The 27,614-nt window shown below is 28.3% G+C and overlaps 3 protein-coding genes and 1 non-coding gene across 5 annotated transcripts in view; 1 reads left to right on the plus strand and 3 right to left on the minus strand.

The window, feature by feature from the left end:
- Window positions 1–25,773, minus strand: part of LOC125863391 (sulfate transporter 1.2-like) — a 529,831-nt gene extending 504,058 nt beyond the window's left edge. Inside the window, exon 1 of the mRNA XM_049543578.1 lies at window positions 25,762–25,773. The gene's annotated coding sequence lies outside the window, so the exon portion shown is untranslated. The remainder of the gene's footprint in view (window positions 1–25,761) is intronic.
- LOC125863398 (ethylene-responsive transcription factor ERF110-like) lies at window positions 12,690–14,954 on the minus strand. Of its 2 annotated transcripts, none has more exons than XM_049543588.1 (2): window positions 14,254–14,954; window positions 12,690–13,705 (listed from the first exon to the last, which is right to left on the minus strand). In XM_049543588.1, the coding sequence occupies exons 1-2, from the start codon at window positions 14,657–14,659 to the stop codon at window positions 12,927–12,929; spliced, it is 1,185 nt and encodes a 394-aa protein (XP_049399545.1). In that variant the 5' UTR covers window positions 14,660–14,954; the 3' UTR covers window positions 12,690–12,926. The 2 variants fall into 2 exon arrangements, with proteins under 2 accessions (XP_049399545.1, XP_049399543.1); XM_049543586.1 differs by having other exon boundaries at window positions 12,690–13,708.
- Window positions 22,112–22,185, plus strand: TRNAN-GUU (transfer RNA asparagine (anticodon GUU)). Its single transcript has one exon. It is a non-coding gene; the product is annotated as a tRNA-Asn (tRNA).
- Window positions 22,890–27,340, minus strand: LOC125863417 (uncharacterized). The gene is made up of 2 exons (XM_049543615.1): window positions 27,212–27,340; window positions 22,890–23,140 (listed from the first exon to the last, which is right to left on the minus strand). Exons 1-2 carry the CDS (start codon window positions 27,318–27,320, stop codon window positions 22,890–22,892), a joined length of 360 nt encoding a protein of 119 aa, XP_049399572.1. The 5' UTR covers window positions 27,321–27,340.
- Window positions 27,341–27,614: the final 274 nt, after the last annotated feature.

The following is a 27,614-nucleotide window of genomic DNA, read 5'->3' on the forward strand; positions in this document are numbered from 1 at the left end:
TTAGAATGTGTCACTAGCAGAGGCGGAGCTAGGTGATTCATGGGTTCAGACGAACCTAATAGCTTTTTTGTAGATCCTGTATTTGTACACAAAAATTAATTCAATACATATGTATATTAATTTGTGAACGCCTAACAAAATTGATCAACGGTTCTAAAGGAAATTTAGAACCCTCAAACTCTTTATCCCGGCTCCGCCTCTTGTCACTAGGATATAAGACTTGCTTATTATATACTTAAAAGTTAAAATATCTCATGTGCTTTGTCAATGTGGGGCCTTAATTATCGTAATTATGGTGTCACATATACCCCCTCTTATGAACTCAGTGTCCTCGTTGAGTCTTGCCCCACAACATGAAATTTAAGACTCAATATTGAGGTTTGCACGCCTTTCCTGGTTTGTCTAAACTCAGTTGAATTCTGACCCGCCATTAACAAAGCTAACACATAAGATCGATTTGGCTAGACTCAACACAGAGGTTTGCCCTGCCTTCTCGAATTTGTCTAAACTCAGTTGATCTCTGACCCACCATCGACAAGGCTAACACATGAGATTTGCTTATATTTAGCACTAAGGTTTGCCCTGCTTTCCCATATTTTTCTATTCTCAATTGAACTTTGACCCACCATTGATAAGACTGATACAAGAGCGTCTCTTATATCATATCTAATGGTTCATCCTGCTAGTGAAATTATCTGCTCTAGGTTAAATCCGCACGACTTTAAGATGCGTAAGATCTGCTTACTTATATATGCCCTCTCCTATATTTTGCCAATACTGGATTCTTATCCTAAGCTAGGATGTCATAAAATATTTTTCACACGTAAATTTCATATATGACATATATTATAGTACTATTTTCAAGTTATAGCATTAAAAATTTAAGGTTATAACAAATTCACAAAAAAAGAAATATTTTTATTAATTGGAAAAAACTTAAAAAATAACTAAAAAGATAAACGAAAATTTAAAAAAAAAACGGAATTAGAAATAATAAAGTAAAAAACTGAAATTGTGGCCTGTAATTTAATTTGAACTTATTGTAGATAATTAATGATTAACACGAAATAAGGGATCCAAACAAATTAACAATATCTTTTATCCTTAATTCATTCAAAATCAGTTAAAATAAAATAAAAAATCATATCATATCCTTTTTTTCTTCAACGTTTCTCTCTCTTAATTCTTCAGCCTAAAAATTTACCAGAATCGAGTAATTGAAGGTTTTTTTCATTGAAAAAAATTGACTTTATTGAGATGGGATCATTCGGGTTAGCATTTATTATTATTTAGTGTTTGTTTTTAAATTACATTAGAATGAAAAAAAAATTATTAAACTGTAAATCATCTCTATGTTTAAGATAATATCATTACTTGTTAACTGTTGTGAAATGTATAATATTAGTGATTTTCTATTTATGTGATTGTTTTGTGTATTTTTTTTTCTTAAAGTATAAAGTAATTGTATATTTATGAATGAATTTAATAGAATTATTGGAAAGAAATTTGTAAGAAAATGTGTTTCATAAGATGTAAAAAAAGTTATTTGGATTTTTGACAAATTGTATAACAAGTGTTTTAAGTTGGTATTAAATTATAAATTTTAGTGTGTTATATTAGATGTTGTCATTTCTGAAGTAATTAGTGAGTTAGAAATGAATCATTTGGTACGATAAGATATAGATATTTGTAATATATGATTATTTGTTGTATGAAATGTGTATTAAGTGAGTTTGAAAGTTGTTATGAAATAAGTTGTCTTAATGATATATGTATGAAATGTATATTAAGAAAGTACAAAATTTGTATGAAAGCGTGTCCAGTAATCTGAAAAAAAAATTATTTGAACTTTTGACGAATTGTATGATAAGTGTTTTAAGGTTGTATTAATTTTGAAATTTTATTGTTGACATTTTTGTATAAATTTGTGTGACATTAATGAAGTATTTTCGTAAAAAAATGTACATATTTGTTGTATGAAATTTGTATTAAAATAGTATGAAAGTGTTTGGAATGTACTAATGTTTTTTGATTGAACATAAAAATTGTTTTGTAATGTTCTGTCTGTCTGAATGATATTTGTATTTCGAATTGTTTGTTTATAATGTGAGACTAATTTATATTTTTTTTTAATGAAACAGGGAATTATGTCGATTTTCAAATGGAGGTGGTTATATACGATTCTTCTAGTCTTTATAGTGGTCTAGTAAGTGCGATAACATCGCAGCTTATGGGTTGGTCATACATATATGTAATTCATTCCAACACTAGTTTAAGGGTTGGTCATACATATATTAATCATATTTAATTCATGAGAAAATAAGACAAATGTGAAAACACAATTCATAACATTTGTATATAAAAATCATACCACGATTAAATACAATGTCCAAATATTTAATATTAAAGTCATAGTAATAGATTTCATACATGTGTCAACTAATGAGTAATCATATAGAAACACACTCATACAATGTTCATTCAGTAATTATATAGAATGCATACTGATACAAATTTATTGTCAGATGTAGTATTTATTATTTATACATTATTCATTCATTAATGACACAGCTTGCATATTATTAATGATAAAAATTTGTTCCATATTAAAGATATTGTATATATTAGTGACTAATTTAAGTTGTTGTCAGACATATATAAATCATATTTAATTCAAACGAAAATAAGACAAAATACAACTATTAAAATTATACCATGACTAAATACAAATATCCAACATTTAATATTGAAGTCATAGACATATGCATATAAACTGTGTTTCATCCATTCGTTATACAAATTAAAAAACACAATGCTACTTTAAAAAATAGTGTATCAGAACTGTAAGAAGTCTGTATAATGTTTTTGTCCTGAACTTATAATATCCAAACATTATAGGTTAGTACATGCCAGTCACCATGTGTATAATTAAAAACACAGTGTTACAATTTTTAGAACATTCAAAAGAGAATCAAAAGGTGCAATCAACTATTTTGATAACATATTGTAGTATATATCATCAAATACTTAAACAAAAAAGAATTATCCAAAAGTTAAACAGAAAAAAATTATCCAAAAGTTAAAAATAATAATATGTAATTCTTAAAAAGTAGAAGGTGCAATCAACTATTTCAACTTTCTAGTCGGTGGTATTGGTGTAGGATAATTGGTGGTATTCGGAACATGTTCTTTTGCTATTCGAGGTCCACCAAATTTGCTAGCAACCGTACCAGTAACTTCACTTTCGCTGATCGCGCCATCTTCATTCTTTGTTTTTCCATAATGCCACAGGATTGTGGCATACCTTTCACACACATTTCATACACAATATTTATAAAAAATATGACATACATTATATTCACATTTCACACACACTGCATACACATATTATTCACACACACTCCATACATATATTATTCACACACACTCCATACATATATTATTCACACACACTCCATACACTTATCATTCAAAAAATTCTAGGAGTACCTATACAATACAGAATAGTTAAATAAGATCATAAAATTTGAAAACAAAATTAATAATTCATATGCATATCAATGTTGTATCATAATTCATACAAAATACATCATTTAAAATTTATAATCAAATGCATAAACATTTTATTCAGATTTGGAACAAATTTCAGAAAAATAGAAATTTGAAAACAACAATAATAATAATGTGATATAAAAAAATAACTATTTTGAGTAATGCGAAAAAAAAATTAAATATATTACTTACCTTAACCACTTTTTGGGCTTTTTGAATTTTGGTAATTCCAGTTCATCCTTTTTTGTTTTTATTCTTGTATAAGGTTTTGATGTTTCAGCGATTTCAACCTTTGTTGCTTTTTTTGTTTTCTTCTTTTTTGTTTGACCAACAAAATTCGAATCTGAGTCAGAATCAGACTTTGGAGGGGTTTCAACAAGTTTTTTCCCCTTCCTCTTCTTCCCCCTTTGATTTGCCGTAGTCGCACTTTGATTTGCTTCATTATTTTTATATTTTTTATTCTTCGAACGAGATGGACCACTGGTGGCCGGAATTTGAACAGTTTTAGACGGGATGTTTGAGATAATATATTAAATGATGGAGCATGAGCATCATCAGTTGAAATTCCATCAAATCTGGGGCTCTTTCGTGGAGTTTCAATTTGTTTCTTAGACATGATGATGAATAATCGTGAGTAAGATGGGTAATCAGTTTTGATGTTGGACTAGATGAGAAAGAATGGAGAAAGTTTGATAGTGGGTTGTGGGTTGAGTCGTGTGGGAGTGAAGAAACGTGTGGGATGGTGGTGTGATCGATGATTGGGGATGGTAACGGTAAACAAGGAAAGGAAATCCCTAAAATTGGATAACTGAAAATTTTAGTTTTTAAAAAAAGAAGTAAAATAAAATTAATTATCTACTATTAATTAATAATAAAAAACTATAAATAGATTAATAAGTTATTAAATAAATATAATTTAATTTTAAAATTAAATTAAATTTAACTGATATGTCATAGCCCGTAAATAATCTGTTATAAGCAAGTAAAAGTAGATTTAAAACCCGTAATATTTACTCTTAAATATGTATATGGGGTAATTTTCTCAAATATAAATGTCAAAAGTTCATAAAAAAAATGTTTAACATTTTGGATTGCCAGGCCCAACGACATTTCAGTTGTATTAATAGTTGATTTCGAAATGACTAAACTTGCAAATGCTTATACGCTACGATTATAACTTCAATAGTGATAACCAATTAAACTAATTTTGGCTCTATATATCCTCTATGTGTTTTCTCCTTATCTCAAGTCCTTACATTATGGAAAACCATACAAAAAAGAACCCCCAAAATTAATGCCTCACCCCTAAATTTCTCTTGATACATATTTTAATTTGTTACTCAAAATCACCTATAAAATAACACAAAATTCTCCCAAAACCAAACTCACGCAACAAATAAAAGCCAAAGAAGCCTTTTTCAACTTTTTTTTAAAAAATGGCTTCTTTGAACAAACTCTCGATTCTTTTACTCATTTCGTTAATCCTATGTTTCTTCTCCTCACGTAGCATCAATGCAAACGATGACATCTTAGACATAGCTTGCGAAAAAGATAAGGAATGTCTCGACTACATTAAAGCCGATAAGGTACTAGCAGCAGCAACAACAACAGATTTGGACCTCGGATTGGCACTGATGAAATCAATCGTAGCTCAAACAAAGACAACACACGACTACGTATTAAAGAAAAAAATTGAAAATCCTGTGTACACCGAATGTGAAAAGGAATGGCTCGATATGGGACCTAATTTCCAATTGATTTTAGATAGAACCGCGAAAAATAAAGGATATAAAGACGATACAGATGATTATGATTTTCATAATGTTGGCGATGCTTCGGATCGATGTAAAACAAGTTTAAAGAATGCTAATATTATTGATCCTGAACTCAATCTAAAATCACATGAATTAGGACTATTGATGGTTGTTGCTAATCGTTCATTGACACATCTAAGTCAAAAGAAACGGGGCCTAATTAAATAAATTCAATTTCTGAGATCTCCTAAATAACGAACAAGAAAAAAAAATTGATTTGTTAATTTTTATATGTTGCTCTCCTAAATTTTTCGTTCTATGTCATTGTATCGTAATGTATCGTTTTGTATTGTGATTGATGTATTGTACTATTGTTCGTACCCGTAAATGTTTGATCTTGTTGTACTATTGTTTGTTGTAAATTAATGAGTGGCATTTTTTGGTGTTTTGTATGATTATTGTATTGTTCAATGTTATATACTAAAATGGAAATGTTTGTTATAATGTTCTTGTTGTAAAATTAAAGAACAAAAGAACAATATAAAGATGAAGACAACAAGATTATAAGATAAGAGGTCTTTCAAGTATTTAAGTGTTTACAATATGAACTTTAATGCCTCTATTTATAGTGTTACATAGAGGCATACCAAAGGTTAGTCATAATTCATAAACATGACATTAATCATGAAGATAATGGAGGAGGTTATGAAGGTGTAAGGTTACAAGAATGATGATCATAAATGTGGAGGTTATCTACATAATGAAGATAATTAGTGAAAGCGCCATAATATTTTATAACAGTTCTTACATTTATCAACAATAAATATTTGAGTTTTTTTTCTCCAAAGAATGCATAAATCAAAACCAACCAATGACACACATTAGTAAATTATTAGCAACTCATAGTACAAGAAAAAGTGATTGATACTTTTAGGAAAACAACACAAATTCCATTAATTTAGGGTCTAATTATATGCATTCTCATAATTTTTCAAAATTATCATTCTAGACAGATTTTGGTCTAAGATACATCTATCTAACACGTCCAAATATACATGTGGTCAAAATTATGTGTAATTTGTTCCAAATATTGTGTATCCAAGTATATTCTCATGTATCTGCAATACACTGAGTACTCGCTCGCTCGTGTCTCTCTTATCTCGCTTGTCTCTCTCTCTCTCTCCCTCGCTGTATTTGTATTTCAGAATGCATCTGGTATTCCAGATACATGTGTCTAGTGTGATACGTGATACTCACGTATCTGAGATACATTAACTCTCTCATTCACCTTCATCCTATCTTGTTCGCCTCTCTCCCTATGTATATGTGTCTTATAGTACATGTGTCTACTACCAAAAATACATGTATCTAGGTGTATCAGATGTGAAATTATTAATTAGTGAGACAATATGTAATTATTCCAAGCTATAGGACGAACTAGTAAATATAGTAGAAATGTTCATGTAATTAAGTAGTTTTTCTCTTACTTTTTACGCATGTTATATTACTAGACTAGATGTGTTACATATGTCAATGGGCCAAAATGGAACCATGCACAATTGGGCTATTGATTTGAGTCAAATTGTATTATGAATTTGATATGTTAAAGGTGCATATTGAGAGAGATTTCTTCCTCCATATTGATTACATTATTTTCTCTTCTTCCGCTTAGATTTTCAATATTGTTGATGTTATATCAATGCCAATAGTATTGGGCCAAATTCAACTTACAAAAATATTATACAAAATAATTGCTTGAAGAAAGTGGGTTGCAATTGCCTTCTTTTGTAAAAACATAAATTATTTAGATTTTAACGAACACATTCCAATTTATTCATGATCTAAAGATATATCTTTCATATTATAGTCATATGACATGTCGATCTTTTTTATCGAAAAATTAATGAAAATGTTCTCATGCAAATATTTTCAAAGTTATTTTCATGAATCATGATACTAATAAGATTTATTTTAACTTGTCACTTTTCAAATATCTAGAAAGACAGACAATTTTTTAAATTTTATCATCAACGTTAATTACTAATAATTCAAATCATTTCTCAAGATCTAAGACTATATATAATTAATATGAATATTGCTGATAAATTATTTATATTAATTATTATTTCTTAAAAGATGTACGTATAAAATTTAAAGTAGACAAGTAAAAGTGAACTGCGGGAATATCTTAAAACTTAATGTTGACTTGATTGCTTCTCAACTTTGAAAATGCAATGAATTGGCTTGTCTTCATTCATCCAATGTTTCTCACCAAATATGCTTTGTGTATTAGATTTTGTACCACACATTTTACATTATAAGTATGTCTCATTTTTAATGCCTAAACAAACTTTCTAACTAGTAAATAATAGTACATACAACAAATAAGGAAAGAAAGGGGAAATAAATAATAATTCAGTAATTAATCAAGTCATGTTCTTTGGATAGATATCAGTTAATTTGCTTGATTCAAATAATGGATTTCTCTTTTTGTCATTGGTGCCAATTATTTTAATTTTTCTTAAACAAAATATCTGACTAGATACATGTGACTTTAGATTAATTGATAAAAATATGTGTTTTTAGTGTTTTTCAAATATTTAAAGGAAAAAATGTAGGCTTGTTTAGTCTAATTTTGGAGTTTGGACTAGATATTAAAATGTGTTGGTCAAAACCTAATTCGCATTTTTCACCTTTTTTTAAAAAAAAATCTCCTATATTAATGTTATTGTCAAAGTTTGGTGTTGGTCATTTTGAGTTGAAGGAAACATGTACCTAAATTTTAGTTAAGACTCTCTTTTATTTCAATGTTCATTGAACTTTAGCTAAATGAATATTATCAATATTCATTTCACTTTATCCTATCCAACTTGATATTATTTGATCTCATAAATAAGATAAAGTGATTTAAAAATTATAATTCCAAAACTATAAATTCAGAATAAAACCAAAAATTACTTAGACTTTGCTAAATAAGCACGTGAGAATGTTTTTAGATATGTTATGAGATTTGTGTAACCAGAAAAATAAATTATTAAAGATAAAATTGAAAGGTTAAAACAAATTATTTCAAGAATGCGAAATAATATAATGTAACATTCTTTTTGGAAAATTGTATTATGTTCATAGAAAATTATATGAAGTATATAGATCAAATATTATTATTTAAATATATGTTAAATTTTAAATATTCTTAATGAAATTTTTAACTTCCCGATGATTTTGAATTATTCTACGTATCCTTAAGGTAGCCTCAACTTTGACCTTCCATGGTCACATGTTCCTTCTCGTGGCTGTTAACATCATCAAATCAAGCAATTAATTATAGGCAAATAATTAAAATTAAAAAAATGAGAAAAAGAAATATAAACTTTCATTTCAAGTAACTTCCCCTAATTCTCTTAACCAAATGCTCATTTATAAAAATAAAATTAAAAAAAATCCAAGTTTATAGATTATAATAAAAATCATTTTTGTAGAATGTGAAAAAATTATATTAAAAAATAATTAGTTATTATCGTTGTTTTAATTTATCTTTTTCTTGGGTGGATCTAATTAATGATAGTTTGATGAATTATAATAACCAATAATAACGTGCTAATCATACTTTTTTTTATTAAAATACATGTTATGATTTTAGGATAATACTATAGTAACTAACTCATCATAAAAATGATAATTTTATGTCATTTATAATAGTAACAACAACTTATGAATGTAAGCCATTCATTAGTTCAACCACTTCTTTAAGCACTAGAAAATGTGAAACTTTTTGATAAAATTTATTAGAAATTGACTTATCGTAAATGTTTTTAACAAATTTTTCATCAACAATCTCACAAGAACGCACATCCATATATCAAAAGCCAAAAGTTAAAAGGAAAAAAAAAAGAAATAGGAGAAATATACTCTCGAACTATCGTAAATGGTATGCAGATATCCTCCGTCATACTTTTGGGACATTATTGGTGCCCCTGCCGTCCAAAACTAGAGCATATATGTCACTCACTCTAACGGAAGATTAAATAGGGACACATGATGCAATCTTATCGGACGAGCCGATATTTAATAAATGTCAGGTCGGTAGATAAGATTATGACATACGTATATCCGTTAGTATAAAGGGCATATATGCTCTAGTTTTTGGACGACAGGAGCACCAATATCTCAAAAATATGACGGAGAATATCTGCGTGCATCTACAATAGTACGGATATATTTTTGTGTTAATTAAGAATGCATCAAAGACCAATTAGAAGTAACAATCATTTCATTTTAAACTTGCAAAAAAGGAGAAAATATTTGTATATAATATGTAACAGGTGTTAGTATATCTACAGTCTCCACTTATAGATGTCTCACAAAGTACATGCATCATGCTGTTTTATCAAATAAATGCATCATTAAGGATGTGTTGGTTAGGAAAAAAAAGTACTTTTTGAAAGAAATTAAAAAACATTCACTATATTATTAGGTCAAGTATAAAGTTATAACATTATATGTTCATCAATTATAAACTGATTAAATCATACAAAATCCTGAAATTAATACTTAGTAATAATTTATATTGGTGTGGATGACAATGGTAACACAATTATCTCATTTTAATGTTATAATTTGTGAATGTATAAATTAGTGTATATCACAAAATTGATGAAAGGAGTTCAATTGAATAACCTATTTTATTGAAAAATTATATTGTAGGCTTAACTCTAACGTGAGACGTTTAATATTATTTTGAATTCGCTTAGTAAAATATAATTTTCTCCATAAATCCATATTATTTTAGATCACATGTACTTTATGCTAAAAAGGTCACACCACTAAGTTAATACTTTAACCTTCCTAGTCCCACTAAAACCTAGATAATCCCCTTGTTTAAAATATGTTTTGGATGAGGATTAACTTTTTGTTTTATAGTATTAGTTTAACAAAACAATCCCCTAAGCAAGTACAAATTTAACATAGGAATTCCAATTGGTATCTTACATATAGATGACATAAACACATAGATGGATTTTCTTACTTGGATGGGACAATTTAACATAATAAAAATGGAGCAAATGGGACCTAAGATGACATAAAAGATAGATTCATTATAAAGCATAAAGCATAGGTCCAAAAATAAAGATTTAAATATGAAAAAAAAAAAAAAAACTATAGCCACAAACAAAGCAAAAACATTAGTAATTAGTAGATTGAATTGTCACTTGAAAAAAAATTAAAAGAAGAATAGACAAGTTACCTTTTTTTTACTCGGTATTCGATACGCATGTTAGAGTTTATTTACGAAAATAGCGCTTTCAACAAAATTTTTTCCATTTTCAGGGGCTAAAACTTGAGATTTATAATAAGGTGTAGAAGAATCTCAACCATCCTACCACAACCTATAATTGATAAAAAAAAAAAAAATTCCAATTAAATATAAAAGGACATTGACTATCTCACTACGATTCATTATTAATAGGCAAGTTATAAGTTGAATAGAATAGTAACTTGCATAGCTATAAAAAAGAAATAGGAAAAGGCTCAAATATGCCATCGAACTTTCAGAAAAGGCTCATTTATGTCATCCGTTAAAAGTTTGGCTCATCTATGCCATTACCGTTTAAGAAAAGGCTCATTCATGCCATTATTTTTTAACAGTGATTTTGCAAAACCATTTTTTACACGTGGCCAATTATAATTCGGCCACGTCATTATTTTTCTAATAAAAAAAATTCAAAATTCTGAATAAAAATTGAATTATAATTCGGCCACGTCATTATTATTTTTTTAATTCAATTTTTGTTCAGGATTTCAATTTTTTTATAAAAAAATTTAATGATGTGGCCGAATTATAATTGGCCACGTGTAAAAAATGGTTTTGCAAAAATTGAATTAAAAAAAAATAATGACGTGGTCGAATTATAATTCAATTTTTGTTCAGAATTTTGATTTTTTTTATTAAAAAAATTAATGACGTGGCCGAATTATAATTGGCCACGTGTAAAAAATGGTTTTTCAAAACCACTGTTAAAAAATAATGGCATAAATGAGTCTTTTCTTAAACAGTAATGGCATAGATGAGCCAAACTTTTAACGGATAACATAAATGAGCCTTTTCTGAAAGTTCAATGGCATATTTGAGTCTTTTCCCAAAAGAAATAGACAACTTGACAAATTGACATGTTTCTACAAGTTTCCTTAAGAAATCATCAAGAATATGACATAAACATCCAAATCTTTTCATACCAAACTCCTCCTGAGAAACCTACTAGATGTTCTTTTGTACTGAATGTGTAATTTAAAATCATTGTACCAAACTGACTAAAAACCTAAATAAGTTTCTAAGTTATGCTTTTAAAAATAAAATAAAAATAGTGTCCAGACTACACTATTAGAAAATAATTATTTTTTATTAAAAAATATTCAAAGACTATTTTCATAGATATTTTAATTGAATTAATGAGAAAAAATAAAAATTATGAAAAAAAATTAAATTCTTCATTATTTCAATAAGAATTTATTTTTCATGTATTTTTCTAATGAACTAATTCGATAAAAATGAGTAAAAAAAATACTCCCTCTGTTCCAATTTATGTGGCACTTCGTTTTTCAAGAGTCAAACAGTTTAAGTTTGACCAGAAATTTGGGAATGGAATCTTCAATTGTTTTGAAATGAAATTTATATATTTATAAACTACGTAAAAAATATTATAAATCATAATAATTGATAATTCAAAATATTTAAAAGATTTGTGAAAAACTTATGATAAAAAAACTTTAGCGAGTATATTTTATTGCACAATTTTTTCATTAATTTGCAATGAAAACAACTTTTCTTAATAGTGCTAGTTATGTCATGTTTCATGCAGTATAATAATCATATTTCAATCTTATATAACAAAATCTAAAGTTCTACTAACTTTATTTTTATGGTCGTAGTATCTAGGTCAACTTTCATCCTCTTCTGTCAAGTACAACCTCTCCCCTGGCGTCCTCAAAGGACTTTCGAACATGTCCCTGCACCGAACCTTGGAGAGGAAGTGCAGCAAGTGAGCCCTACTCATTTCATTTTCCAAACAAAACTATGGAATTCACTTTTCACGTCGGCTCCAACCCCAGGTCAGGATAATCAACCTGAACACACCTTGACTGATTCTACAAATTATTAGTCACCTCCCACCAACAACACATATCAGGTACCAGGTAACTCTTTCCATTGAAACTAGACAACTTCACTAAATTTTTAACCTGAGAGGCTGAAACCTCAGTATTTTCAACAACTTCATTGACCAGTAGAGCCGATAGTGCAAGCTCTACCAACACTTCTCAAATGTAAAATTTACAAAATAAAAATTAACAAACTAAAATGAGGAAAGAGTAACAGAGTTAAAAGAGTATGGAGAAGGGAGTATAAATTTCTTAACTATTCAAAAATAATGACAACTACTAACAATAGATATACCCCTGCCTACCTCTAATCCCTCCCCCTAACTAGTGTGAATTACATACTACAATAATATTATAAACCAATATTACCCAAAAAAAAAAAAAAAAGAAGACTATCTATCTCCCAAATATATATATATAAAAGAACTTTTTATATGAAAATGTTACCCAAGAAAATTTGAGAATTCAACTAGAAGATGGTGGATATTGGGTAGAGCTATTCCAAAATGGTGCAGAAAAACTGGAGCTGCTGTTGGTGCTGGTGCTACTTGTGTTGGTTCCTTGAATTTGATTAGTTTGTGGCCTGTAATAACTAGAAAATAACAGGGGATATGAAGTTGAAGAAGCTGCAGAAGTAGTAGCTAACGACGAAGACGAAGATATTGATGGCAATGTGTTTGAATGCAACATAGCCATTGATGAAGCAACGAACATTTGTTCCAATAAGTTGGATGGTTGTTGGTCCGAAAAATCCCCGGGATTTTGTAACAATTGTGAATAATCCCAGTAGTCTCTTGTTGTATCTGAACTCTGCATTGGATTGAAAAACGGCGTTGGTTGAGTTATTGGAGCCATAAATTGATGAGATGGATTGGAGATTGTTGATATTGTAGTATTTTGTATTTGTGGTAATGATAATCTAGCGTTTTCTGGGAAGTTGAGTTTTGCTCTGTTTCCTCGAAATCTTAATGCAGCTTCATCATATGCTCTTGCTGCACCTTCTGCTGTATCGAATGTTCCTAACCAAACCCTTGCTGCTTTATGTGGATCTCTTATTTCTGCTGCCCATTTTCCCCATGGTCTTTGTCTTACTCCTCTGTATTTCCTCCTTCTATCTCCTCCTCCTGTTTCTTCGCTCGAACCCTCACCTGTTGTGGTCGTGGTTGTGGTTGTGGTTGTGAAAGCAGGAATTGTTGTGATGGTGGAAATTGTTGTGTTTGATGGTGCAATCATACTTGTAGTTTCTTCTGATACAAAGATAATAAAGTCTTATTACTTAGATTGAAGATAAACGCAAAACAAATGATGAAAAAAATGAACTATTTTGGGGATTTCCATATGTAAATTCAATTAAATACTCTCTCACTCTCATAGTTATGGTAATGATGAAATGTCTACATTTTTCAAATACATGCAATAATACCATTGAATAAAACTAAGCAAGCAATATTGCCCATTCTTTTAGTTTTGATCAAGAAAAAAAGGGACAAAAAAGGATTACAAGGGAAATAAATGAGAACTAACTAAAAATAAGAAATAATGGAGAAAAAAAAAAACATTTTGCAGTTCATTTTACAGTTGAATTATAACTATTTATGTATAAAACTAATTTCAACTATCAATTTTTTTTCCTTTTCCTCCTAAAGTGATAATTAAAAATAAAAAACTTAAAAAAATAGAGAACAACACAAAGATAGAGATGTGTTTTAGTTCATTTTTTAAAAAAAAAAAAACTAATAACGAAACCCTGATAGTTGAGATATGAAACTCGGGAAAATGATAATTCACTAACCAATTTTAACAGAGGATGAAGATGACAACCCACTTCTAAATTCATCTTGATCACGGCTTCTCTTCAGTCCAGCTCTAGAACCCGAGCTGGACGAAGAATAAGCTGAAGACGGTGAATTCAACGAATAATATCTCTCACCACCACCAACACCACGAGTATCGGGTCGATATTCCTGACCCGATACCACATGTGTCAACGCCGTCACCATCTCCGACATATCTCTCGTCTGAGAATCAGAATACTCTGTATACATCGAATAATCATCTTCTTCCAAAAACTGATCAAACTGACCACCGCTGACGCTGCCGGCGGCGGCGGTTACGGCGGTGGTTTGTGTATCCTCTGTATCTGTAAATCTGACATATTCACTTGATTTTCTTGGATTCGCCACCTTTAAAAAGCACATATACTCTCACCAACTTCAAAAAATACACAAAAACAACAACCCAGATGTTATTTTTGTTAATTATAAATACCCTTTTTCCCTAAAAACAACACATCAAACTCTGACAAAAAAAAATCAATTTTTATTTAGCTCAAATCGTATATGATTTGTTTTTCTCTTTTAGCACATGCACAAAGTAGAAATCAGAACATAAATTTTTATATAATAAGAAGAAAAAAAAAACAAGATTAGATCAGGTGCCGACTGAAGATAATATGTTCACACTGTTGCTTAGTTACATGCATCTCTATGTGCTTACGCCCTTTCGAACTACTTAAAAGAATGTCGGTTTATTTTATAAGGAGAGAGAGAGAGAGATTGTCTTCAACTTGATTTCTTTCTTATTTTATTTTATTTTTACTTTCATATTCAACTTGGTTCAATTTTAGTTTTGTTTTTTTTCAACCCTAACTTGGTTCATTGAATTTGTTTGACAAATTTACTATTCAAACTAGCGGTGAATTTTTTAAATCTATCTATTTCAAGCTAGTGGTGAATATTTTTAAATGTTGTTCTCATCGTTTTTATTTAATTGTCATCATTTTAGATTTCAAGTCCCTTAAAAAATTAAGTCAATTTATCTAACCCAATTTGCGTTAATTTGTGTATATATGTCCGCTCATCGTAACAGAAAGCCTCCCGCTATAGCACCTGCATGGCTGCTATAACGGGTTGATCGAATCAAACCCTAGTAAAAATATAATGTATTAGGAGAAAATATAGATGAGGGTTATTTCAAAAACACTCCTAAGACACTATCAGCATGAGAGCAATGGAGATAGAGATCGGCTCGAGTACCACAGTGATACAAGATATCAATAATTGGCTCGTGTACTACGCCTGATATGAAACACTAACACAGATTGGTTCAAATACGACGTTGGTATACTAACAATTTATGAGTGAATTTGATGAGAAAATCGAATTTTTATGTTGATTTCGTGAGCGAATCAACTTTCTTATTTATGTTATGTTTATCACCTATTGGCCCTGAGTAGTCAGATACGTGTATTTTATGCGGGAATGATTTTTATGTAGACCAGAATTGCACATTGAACACCTTAGGTGGTGCCTTAGAGGATCCTTGGGTGGTCCAAGTTACTTAGAAGGTGAGTGGGACCCTAATATAGTCATTGTGTGTGATTTTGTGGGTGACATATTTCATGTGTTTGGTTAGATCAAGTTGGTGACCGGAGTCTTGTTCGGAGTTGTTTTACATGAACAATATGTATATCTGATAAAGAATAGACTTGAGAAGCTTAGAGTGACAAGAGGATTGAATGTTTAATAGTGGAGTTGACACCGGAACGAGGTATGAAGCTGGACTTATGTGTACTAGTTTTTATATGGGCATTATATCTGGGATGGTACAAACATATATAAGGGCATAGACTTTGGGGATGGAGTAACTTTCATATTGCACGTTTCCTTCTGAATGTCTAGTTTGTATTAGGTGATGGATTCTGATCGATCGAAGATACCTATAAGTACATATTGTTTATATTGATACTATTCTTGTTATGCCATTTGACATAGTCTAGTTGCAGGAATCAATAATATCTCATAGGTGAAAACGATGGTGATCTCCTACCGCTTCTACTCCTCTTTCTTTATGGTAGAAGTTGAGTCTTATTTATTTTATAAGTTGTATTCTTAGAAGTTCTTCTACTTGTTTAGACTAATTCCTTCAGGGGGTTATTGTATTTCTTTTGCAAATAACTTTGATTTTAAATCAAGTTAAGAGTATTTCAATATATATAAGTAGGGTGCTCAGTTTATATTTTGTTGATCACTTCCATATATTATAGTTTAATTTGAAGTTGAGAATTCTCCTATCTAGATGATAGAGTAGGTGTCACACTATTCGATGGATTGTATCGTAACAATTAATTAGAAATAATACAATAAAATTATTATTATATTTATTATTTCTTAAATTATGTGTCAAGTCAGGAATGACAACAAAATAAAGAATGGAGGGTAATTGAAACAATGGGCTTTGACTTCCATTTGGGCTGCAAGTTAAATCTTCAATCTTGAATGGGTCAGTCCATGTTTTTGACCTTACAAAAAGTCATAAAAGTTTCAACAGATTTAGATTCTCCCAAGAAAATCACTTCTTCATCTCCTACTCTTCCTTTTTCCTTTTTTTTTTTCTCATTTCTTTTTTGTGATTGTAATTTTGTTTGTAATATTCCACATATACTTAACTCTTTGAATTGGTTTGGTTGGATTAAATAAATTAAGAACTCCATTATTGAATTTTTTTATCTTGAAAAAAAACATGTTAGAAAAAACATATAGTGGATCTATTTTATTTTTAAATGTTTTAGTTGAATATAAAATTAAAATTATTGAAATTATTATTATTAGGCTGTATATCAAATTTGGAGTTAATTAGAGATAATTTTGATCAATTTTCAGATAAAATCGTGTTGGTCAGTTTTTATACAACAAATTAAGGTGATCGTTAAAATTTGATCAAGGATCATCAGGATTATAACCATAAATAATAAAAAGATATTGACAATTCATTAAAATTTCTAGCAAAAATACTGACGATATAACTTATTATCAAGGCAAATTTAGCTCAATAACAATGAGAAATCCTATCGACTTCCCAAAAAAAATCTCCTCATTATGACAAAATGTTATTTTTCTTGACTATTATAATAACTCGTTGTTAGAAGTAAATCCTACAAAATATTTTTTTTACTCGCCAAATTTTTGCTCCTGATTTTGACAAAAAAATTGTTTTTGCACTTTTTTTTATTATTGAGACTCGGAATTCAAACTTTATCAGCAGCGTAGCATTCTTTTTTATTTCTCCTCTCTCTTTTTATATAACTAAATAAATATATTTAAAAGAATATTAGTAACTGCATTTATAATGATAAAAATGTTTAAATAATTATTATAATGTTTACATAATTGAAAAACCATAATCAAAGAAAAGAATATTCAAAGTTTTGACTTCAAATAAAAATACTAGAAGTAGTCATTATTACATACTTGAAGTAAGCTCTCTTATAGTTTTCAACGTTCATGTTGAGAAGAGTATGTCTTCACGTTTATCCATTCATATGATTTTATTCCATTAAAGTGACTTGAATCTAACAACATATTTAATTGTTAATCAATGTTTTCAACTGTTGAATAAATCTCTTCTTTTTTTGTTCATTTTTGAAAATTAACAATATGAATTTCGTCAAAAAGAGTTATACGTAAATTAATTAAATACTACTTCGGATTTGTTTTTAAAATGTGTGTAAAAGCAAAATATAATTGGGTAACTTATCAAAATTTCACTAGTTTTGGAGCTTATTACTTAGATATACGTTAGTTTGCAATATTACGATCTTACTATATTTTTGGTTTCCCAGATACATCCAGATATATGTATGTCGAGATACTTATGTCAAAATTAGGTGTAATTTATTCTAGATACACTATATCCAAGTGAATTTGCATGTACTTGGGATACACATAGATAAATCTCGCTCGCCTCCCTCTCTGGGTTCGCATTATTTGTGATACAAAGACAAATCTCGCTCGTCACTCTTCTATATATGTATCCTAGATATATGTGAATCACATCAGATACATACAAATACATACATCTCTTGTGTGTATTCTGTATGATTCACATGTATCTGAAATACATAGACAAAGCTCCCTCTCTCTCTCTCTATTTCAATATATCTGATAGTAAAATACATGTATCTGACTTAAAATTTGTTATGAAATTATTAATTAATGCTATAAATTGTATTTATTTTAAACTATATAATAGCGACAGCATGACCCTGAGTTCAATAGTTAGAACTCCTTTTGTTTGTAAACTTCAAAATTCAACATTTTTCCTACCTTCTTAGCTTTAAAAAAACAACTCGAGCAGAACTAATAATGTTTTCTCTTATCCTTCGATACGAGTAAACTCGAATTTTCAATCTGTCTATTGATGATAGAAATTCTTAACGATTAGAACAAGCCTCCTCAATAATGTTTTCTTTGTAAAACTACAATTTTAGTTATACGTTTTCTATGAAAATACTTTAATTTGGACGGCCGGATAAAATCAAGTCATTTTCTAATTATGAAACAAATGTTGACATCAATAGATTGACAAATGAGTTAGAATTGCATCACCAAATATAAGACATTTCACCATTATTAATTAATTTTTTTTTTTTAAATATCAAACTTTAAGATTGAATAACCTTTTGGAGTACTTATTCTTATATTAATAATAAAAACTAGATACACGACCCCATGTCAATACAGGGCCCAACAACCGTTCATCTCATATTAATTGATTACTTTTCATTTTGTACGGTACTGAAGAAATTATAAATAAGAAAATAACTTTACTAATTCAACCCTTAAAAAACTTTATTTATTACTCTCTTTGTTTCAATATATATTACTCTCTTTGTTTCAATTTACGTGGCATATATAGAATTTCAAAAATTAATCATTTTTATGTCTTTTAAATATTTAACGTAATTTTCAGATCATATATGTTACTTCTCCTGTCCCAATTTATGTAGCACTGATAAGATTTTTTTAAAGTCAGGCGATTTTTTATATGTATTTTATACTTTTTAAATTGTTAATTATTGTGATTTATAAATTGATACTAATATAATTTCGAGAGTCAATTAAATTTTTTTATATAACATTTAAATATTTAAGTTGTTAATTATTATAATTTATAATATTATTTATACAATTTTTAGATATATAACAAACTAAAAGAAAGACATAATTTTTCCATATTTGGTAAACAAATAAAGTAATTAGCATTTTAAAAAATGATTTTGCCATAAAAAATAAAATGAAAGAAGTTATAAGGTACAAAGAAAAGGAAATAAGAAGTGGACCTATATTATATGCATTAGATAATAGAAGGAAAGTGGAGAAAAAGAATGGCCCACATGCATAGAAAGTAGGCAATTTTTTTTGCGGCTGAAAAGTAAATGTGAAAGGGCTTCTATGTCCCAAATTTTAAAAGTACAACTTTAAAATAGTGAAGTACAATAAGTATTAAAAATTGGATCAAATTGCCCATAAGCTTTTTTAAATATAGCAAAAAACAGTCATGTTGAAAGTTGAAAAAATGTCTCTTCTATATAAGAGATTTAATTCCTATCGACATTAGAAAAAACTTGTAAATTATAATCGATCCAATTTAATTAAAAAAAAAGTTTCAACGATCTAATTTAATTTTATATAATATTCCGTACAGTCAAAGCACGGCTCTTTGCCAAACATTAATCTCTAAAAAAAATATATAATTTAAAATAAATTGTCAAAGTAGTTGAACTAACTTGTCGTTCACATGACGTCTTCTCGACTTACCTCCATAGTATCTAGCGTTCACGTTTATTAAGAAGTCATAAATAAAAAAATATATGTTATATTATTTTTTTCAATGAAAAAATAAAATTATTTTTCTTGATCATTTTGTAAGAAAGTAAAGTTATTAAGCTAAATTAACACGTAATTGTCCTGGCCCCATGTTGGGCGTCAAATTGCTTACTAATAAAATAATATTGACATACATCTTTACTTTTAACTCATTAGATCCAGTTATTAGCAATTAAATATTACTAATATATTAGTAAGTGAAAATGATATAACGTTAACAATGCGAATTAAAAACGAAATTTTATGAAGCTCTTGAGCTTCGGATTCAAGAACCGTTTAGTGAAAAAATGCTATTAGATAAAGACTTAGGGATAAAGAAAGCTTCGAGTACAAGGATATAAATGTCAAAAGGCTCCATTCGAACCTTAAAGTACTATGACTAATGAATATATTGACTACGTGGTAATGTCATTAGTAGTGTCACCCAATATTTCTTTGTTGTGTTCAAGCAAGTCGCACGACAATATCTAATATATATATATATCATTTTGGTCACATTGTCAGGACACAACTCTTTCTCCATGTTTCTGATCGATCGCGTTTTTTTTTTGTTTTTGAATGTCTAACATCTTCGATTTCACCTAGCTTCCCTGGACAATAGTTGATAATTATATCGATCACATTTTTTCCGTCCCTTTCTACCACATACTTGATCAAGCTAAATTTATCTAATATGAACACTCAATAATTGAGATATGAACTCACACAAAATAGTGATAGTTTAGAGGGTTTTAACTTAGTATACGTACTATGTTAATATCTCAAACATGGTCAAGGCCTAAAAAATTGTTTTTTTGTCACAATAAGTAACTTGTTATTTCTATGGATCTAACTTTAAAAAAAAAAAAGCGTCCATGTCAAGAATGGACATTTTAATAATTTTGAAAGTTGTAAAGTTTTGTAACCAAGTGGAACAACTAGTTAAAACCGTGATTTTAGCCTAATCTTTTGTTGTAATATTATATGATGTGTTTTTCAGTGCAACTTGACAACGATAACGACTCAAAATAATTTATCATTTGTGTCTATCCTATATAATTCATAGAACAAACAAGTTTATTTTAACAATCTACATTAATATATCGTTGAACAGGATGAAGAAAAGATAAAGCCAAAAAAAAAAAAAAAAAGATGAGCATAGTGGTGTCACCTTGATATCCTGCAAATTGATGAATTATAATTCATTCGTTTACTTTTATTGTTCAAATTTCATATTTTATTATGATATTTAAGTTAATCGATGTATAATCTTTAATGGATTTTAAAAAATAATTTAAAATGAGTAACTAATACTAAAGATAAATAAAAAATAAATTATTTATTTGTTAATCATATGCTTAAAAGCCTAAAATAAATATGTAAAATTGAAATTTTATTAAGATAATAGACAAATAAAAGTGAACGAAAGAATTTAATTAAAGGTTGAATTGATATTTTCCTACCTACTACTAGCTACCTACTTTGCTTTGCTAGCTAATTAGAATTTAATTTAACGTGTCCAAAATTTAATATGCACAAAATAATCTTTACATCGTGGAATATCTTTTGACAAAGACAAGAAATTGTTATCAATTCGAATAACATTAATGAAAAGAAAGAAAAAAAAAATTAGAAAACATGTGTTGCACAAGGCATGATGTGAATTATATGTAGAACCATGATGCTCATACCTTGAACCTCGACCACATTATTTAATATTAGGAATTTTTGTCCAAATTTTTGAGTTAATTGCTTAAAAGGTGATTCACAATATAAAAGTAATACGTGTTTAAAGTGTACATCTAGACACCTCAATATGGTTTCAATTGACAATGAAATACTCTAACTCATTCGCAAGGTATTTCATGGATACTCGAAGCTGAGGTGACACGTAAATTTTGAAGGTATCTAGATAATCATTTTGTAAGTTGAAGTGTTCGGTTGAACGTAGCAAAGACAAGTAATAAGATATATTTAACATTTGGCTAACAATTAGAACAAGTAGCTGGAATAGCTCAGTTGGTTAGAGCGTGTGGCTGTTAACCACAAGGTCGGAGGTTCAACCCCTCCTTCTAGCGTTTTTTTAAAATTCATATTTTTCTCACTATAATGTCTTCTCTTTTATTTTTATTTTTTTCATCCCGTCCACATTTGAGCTCCGACTAAATTTAGATTGCTCATTACAAGGTTCATTTAGGAAGAGGGTCGGGGGGATGGAGGTGCGTTCACAACATGATTTTTTTCATATTTAGAGGCTCAAACTCGAGATCTTTGATTAAGGGTGGAGCAGTCCTACCAATGTACCACAATCCATGTCAGTTCAATTTAATGTTATATTACCATCGTCTGCAAACTATGAAGCAATCCTCATTTTAATATTCTAATTTCTGCAGTTATAAGTAGTGTCTAATAAAATTATTTTTCAATTCTTATTAAGTTTTAATTGTTTTATTTATTTATTTTTTTTTTAATTTTTTAATATCTAATAAAATTATTATTTTTATTATGACAATATATAATATATTAAATTTAAAAATATATATATTTTAAAATATTTTAAAAAGATTTCTAATGAATCAATTTAGACTAAAATATTTGCGCAAATTTTGATACACTAAATTGGATTGAGGTGACCGTCACAACAAAAACAATTGAAGTGAAAAAATAACATGAGGATATATAATTTAAACTTTGCCTTTATTCAATCAATTTCATATTATTGGCAAAGTATATAATAGTGGGTAGTGGATTTGAAGAAAATTATTTTGTCATTCTTTTGTTTCTAACAACAAGCGGCTTTACAAACATTACTAACAAAATCATCATCATCATTATTGTTATTGTTACTATTGTTGTTGTTGTTATTATTATTATTATTATTATTATTATTATTGTTATTATTATTATTATTATTATCTTTATCTTTGCTTGGGCAAGTGCAACGTAAACACGCCACATCAAAAATCCATCCCCATCTTCCACCTACTTTTTGGAGTGTTGGGTTGTTCATCTCTGTATTCTCAACTTCATTTGCTGCATCAAAATTCATATGTACAATTTTATTAGATAACAAAAAGAAAATATATTCAAAAATTAAATATATAAAATACATAGCTTTTTCTTCTCCCGTGTTATTTTTAGTAGGAAAAAAGGTCTGAAATATATTTGAACTTTAATCGAAATTGTTGTTATGATACCAAACTTTGAAAATGACCTTTTACCCATATGCACAGTAATGCACTATTTAATAGTGTATTTTAAATGTATATATGTGTTTACGTGGACATCATAAATATTACATCATTATAAATAGTAATATGTCCACGTGGGCACATATATACCTTTAAAATACACAATTAACTAGTGCAGGGGGGTAAAAGGTTCTCCATAAAATTTGGTATCGTAACAGCAATTTCAGCCAAAGTTGAAGTATTTTTCAGACCATTTTTTCTTTTTGATAATAATAGTATTATTTTCTTTTTCTCTATTAAGATATTTTGTATTGTAAAAATTCTTTTTAATTTAACCATCTTCTCTTATGCGCTTACTTTAATTTGTCATACATAAATATGCATTACTCTCCTATTTATAAACTTTTAAAAAAAAAATTGGCTTACCAAACGTTTTAAACAAAATAGTGAAACTACACATGATGAATTGCCCCATAACTTCTATTCAATGAAAAATTTTATGGTGGATGAGGTATGACATGTAATAGTTGTATGAGAGATTTTTTTAATAGAAAAAAATATATTTTGTAGGTCCCATGTCTTTTCAACCTCTCCCTTTCTCTTCTCACTCCTCCACCCCACCTTCTATTCACCCCTCTCTTTAATATATGAAGTACTTGATATTATTATTTTTTAATTTTAATATATTTCATTACATAAATTTAAAATAATACAATAACAAGATCAAAGAAAAAAAAAGTACTATATTAAAATTAGCATTTCACTATTTCTTAAAATTAATATCTATTTTCCTTACCTTCTTTATAGTTCATAATACTCATTTGTCAAAAATCAAATAGAGATACATATATTGATACTAATTTAAATTTGAAGTCAAATAATTACATACTTAAAAAAGTTAAACTAAGATGCGTGCACTTAACCTCATAAAAAATTAATTATTTTAGTTTTAGGATAAACATAAATAGTTATTTAAATTACATTAATCAATTCTTCTTCTTTTTTCATTTTACTCTCTCCATCATTTTATTTGATTATTTTTTTCCTCAAAATTCAAGCTATAAAATGTATTTTTTTCATATGCTAACATTATAAGAATTGCAACTTATAGTATTTTTGGTTGAATTGCAACTTAGTGGGAAGGATTATTTATGAACAAACATTATAAGTTGTAGTTCTTATGATAATATAAAAAATAAAAATATATTTTAAAATATTAATTAAATTTCACAGTGCTTGATTTCAAGAATAAAAAGATATCATATAAATTGACAGAAGAGTATGTATATATTTAAGTGTTTATGAAAAAATTTCGATTTTGGGTTAATTTAAGATAATACAAAAATTTATGTAATTATTTGTCAAAATTATTGATGCTCTTTCCATTATATTTTCTTGTGAATATTTGATGAATTTAAGTATATATGAAATTATTGAAAGAGAAAAAAATAATAATTTATACCCTTTCGTTTTTCATATTAATTATTTATTTTTTCTTTTACGGATTCTTTATGAAATTATAAATAAAAACGGTACTTTATTAATTTACTCCTTAAGAATTGTTTTTGCAATTTTACGAATTTTGTTTATATTTTTAAGAACAATTTATTATTAGTGTAATGAAAATAAAAATAAAAATAAAAATATAATTTAATTTGTAAATTGACAAATAATTATTTTTAGTAATGTAAATAATCAATACATGAAAGAAAAATAATATCAAATGCTAAAAGTACGATGAATTAGACTAAATTTCACATTTTTTATAAATAAAATTATTTTAAAAGAAAAAGAAGAAGAAGAGATGTTGAAAAATTGAAGATTTCAATCAAAGAGAAAAAGTTAAAAAGGAAGAGAGAGACATGGATTTGGCTCATTTTTTCTGAAAATGAGACCCAATAATCCACTTGGCAAATTTTAAGAAGAGCCTCATATAACTTGTGTCCGCCACATATCTATCCCTCATCCATTATAATTTTTTTCCTATTCAATGTGGCCCAATTTTTCTCTTGAGGTTTGCAATAGTTGTAATTTGAAAGCAAATAGATTTTAAAAAATAGGGAAAAGGCTCAAATATGTCATCGAATTTTTAGAAAAGGCTCATTTATGTCATCCGTTAAAAGTTTGACTCATTTATACCATTGCTGTTAAAAGAAAAGGCTCATCCATGCCATTTTTTTTAACTCCGATTTTGCAAAACCATTTTTTACACACCAAACATGGTTTAACACTTTTCTATTGGTGTTTTTGGATCAAATGTACATTTTTTGCTTCTACATCCTTAAGAACACCAAGAACACATAAAGAACATTAACAATTCCCAAATTTCAAACTTATTCAATTCTTCATGAATCGCCTCAAATTTCAAAAGTAGTTTCGCTCCGAGCTAAATACCAAAACTCAATTTCTTTTGAGCTCGAATTCAACCTAACTCAACAAGACCCAATTGAAATTTCTTTGAAGTTTCAAAACTTGAACATTCTTTAATGGTAGATTCTCCAAAACTTCAAATCATTTGAAATTTTGAACATCAACTCAAAAAACACTTGTCAACATAGATCTAATGTTAAAAACAAGAATCAAAGAAAATTTTGAAATTTTGGGATTGATTTTCGTTTTTTGGAATATATTTTTTTAATATGGGTTTGAACTCTACAAATGATTTTAGAATTTTATTTTTTTAAAAAAAAGAAATTAATGGTGTAGCCGAAATTTGAGAGATTTCGTGAAGAATTGAAGATGTTGGAAATTTTGGAGTTGTTTATGTTCTTCATGTGTTCTTGGTGTTTTTAAAGAAAAACAAGCAAAAAGTATATATTTGATCCAAAAATTCCAATTAAAAAGTGTTAAACCATGTTTGGGGTATAAAGAAATGGTTTTGCAAAACTAGAGTTAAAAAAATGGCATGGATGAGCCTTTTCTTTAACAACAACGACATATATGAGCCAAACGTTTAACGGATGGCATAAATGAGCCTTTTCTAAAAGTTTGATGGCATATTTGAGCCTTTTCCCAAAAAAATAACTACACTAAATTCCTCACTATTTTGCTAAATTTAAGAGATATAATTTAATAAATATTTAGCAACTCATCTGAATAAGACCAATTGGCATAGGCCATAGACAGAGAGAATGAAAGAAAGACATAGGATTTTCCCCTGAAGCTACAAAGGGGCCTCTACTAGAGATCTTGCTTCTAGCTTTAGGCACCTCTGACATAAACAGAAATAGCGTATATACAATAGTGTATATACAAGACTAGCCCTTTCTCTCAATCGTCTTGGTATTGGATCCGCTCTTCTGTTAACATGAACAGATTCTATTCGAATTCTTTCTTCTTAAGAGAATTCCCCACCCGAACCATTCTTAAGACCATCAAGCTCTCTCGAATGAATTCTACTCTTTCTGCTTTCGAGCTACACCTGGGGTAAAATCTTTTCCCCACTAAGACGTGGGGTGTGTTTAATACGGAGAAATTAAAAACACGTATATTTATTATTTACTTTCACGTACAATTTCTTTTATAACAACTTGTATTATTATTACCAAACAAAGTGAAAATTAACATGAGGAGGATATATAGTTTAAACTTTTCCTTTATGCAACCAATTTCATATTATTACAAAAAGTATATAATATTTTGTAGTTGATTGGAAGAAAATGATGTTATGATTCTTTTGTTTCTAACAACAAGCGGCTTTACAAACATTACTAACGAAATCATCGTCATCATTATTGTTGTTGTTATTATTATTATTATTATTATTATCTTTGCTTGGGCAAGGGCAACGTGAACACGCTGCATCAAAAATTATTTGTTCAAAAATTAAATATATACAACTCTTTTAGATCGATAACGAAATTATATGTTCAAAAATTAAATATAGCAAAACTACAATTAAAAAACAACTTACCCTCAAGCAATGGAAGTGAAGGCTCAGCTATCTCCCTTGCAATAACTTCTGATGATATAATCATAAGAACCAAAGAAAATATAAGCAAAATATTTGCCTTGAATGCCATTTTATATGAGTTTGTTGATATTTAATTTGTGAATGATTTAAAAAAATAATATGCATTCCTCCTATTTATAGACTTTTTAAAAAAGATTGGCTTACCAAACTTTTTAAACAAAATAGTGAAACTACACACGATGAATTGCCCCATAACTTAGCTGCCAACTATTTAAATTTGTTTTTTTTAAAAAAAAAATCCCTATTAAATGTACAATATTATATTATCATCTCTGTTAAATTGATGAACAAATGTCCATTAGTTTCTACTAATAAAATAATAACAATATAAAACCAATTAAGA

Source organism: Solanum stenotomum, chromosome 4 (genome assembly GCF_019186545.1).
Source record: "Solanum stenotomum isolate F172 chromosome 4, ASM1918654v1, whole genome shotgun sequence".
Classification (NCBI taxonomy): Eukaryota; Viridiplantae; Streptophyta; class Magnoliopsida; order Solanales; family Solanaceae; genus Solanum; species Solanum stenotomum.

Bases quoted from the DNA above. Each gene is read 5' to 3' on its own strand.
- LOC125863417 (XM_049543615.1), bottom strand. From the start codon at position 27,320: ATGGCATTCAAGGCAAATATTTTGCTTATATTTTCTTTGGTTCTTATG. The intron at 23,141-27,211 runs GTAAGTTGTTTT...ATTTTGATGCAG, and splicing joins TTCACTTCCATTGCTTGAGG to CAAATGAAGTTGAGAATACA.
- LOC125863398 (XM_049543586.1), bottom strand. From the start codon at position 14,659: ATGTGCTTTTTAAAGGTGGCGAATCCAAGAAAATCAAGTGAATATGTC. The intron at 13,709-14,253 runs GTTAGTGAATTA...TCTTTGTATCAG, and splicing joins TTCATCCTCTGTTAAAATTG to AAGAAACTACAAGTATGATT.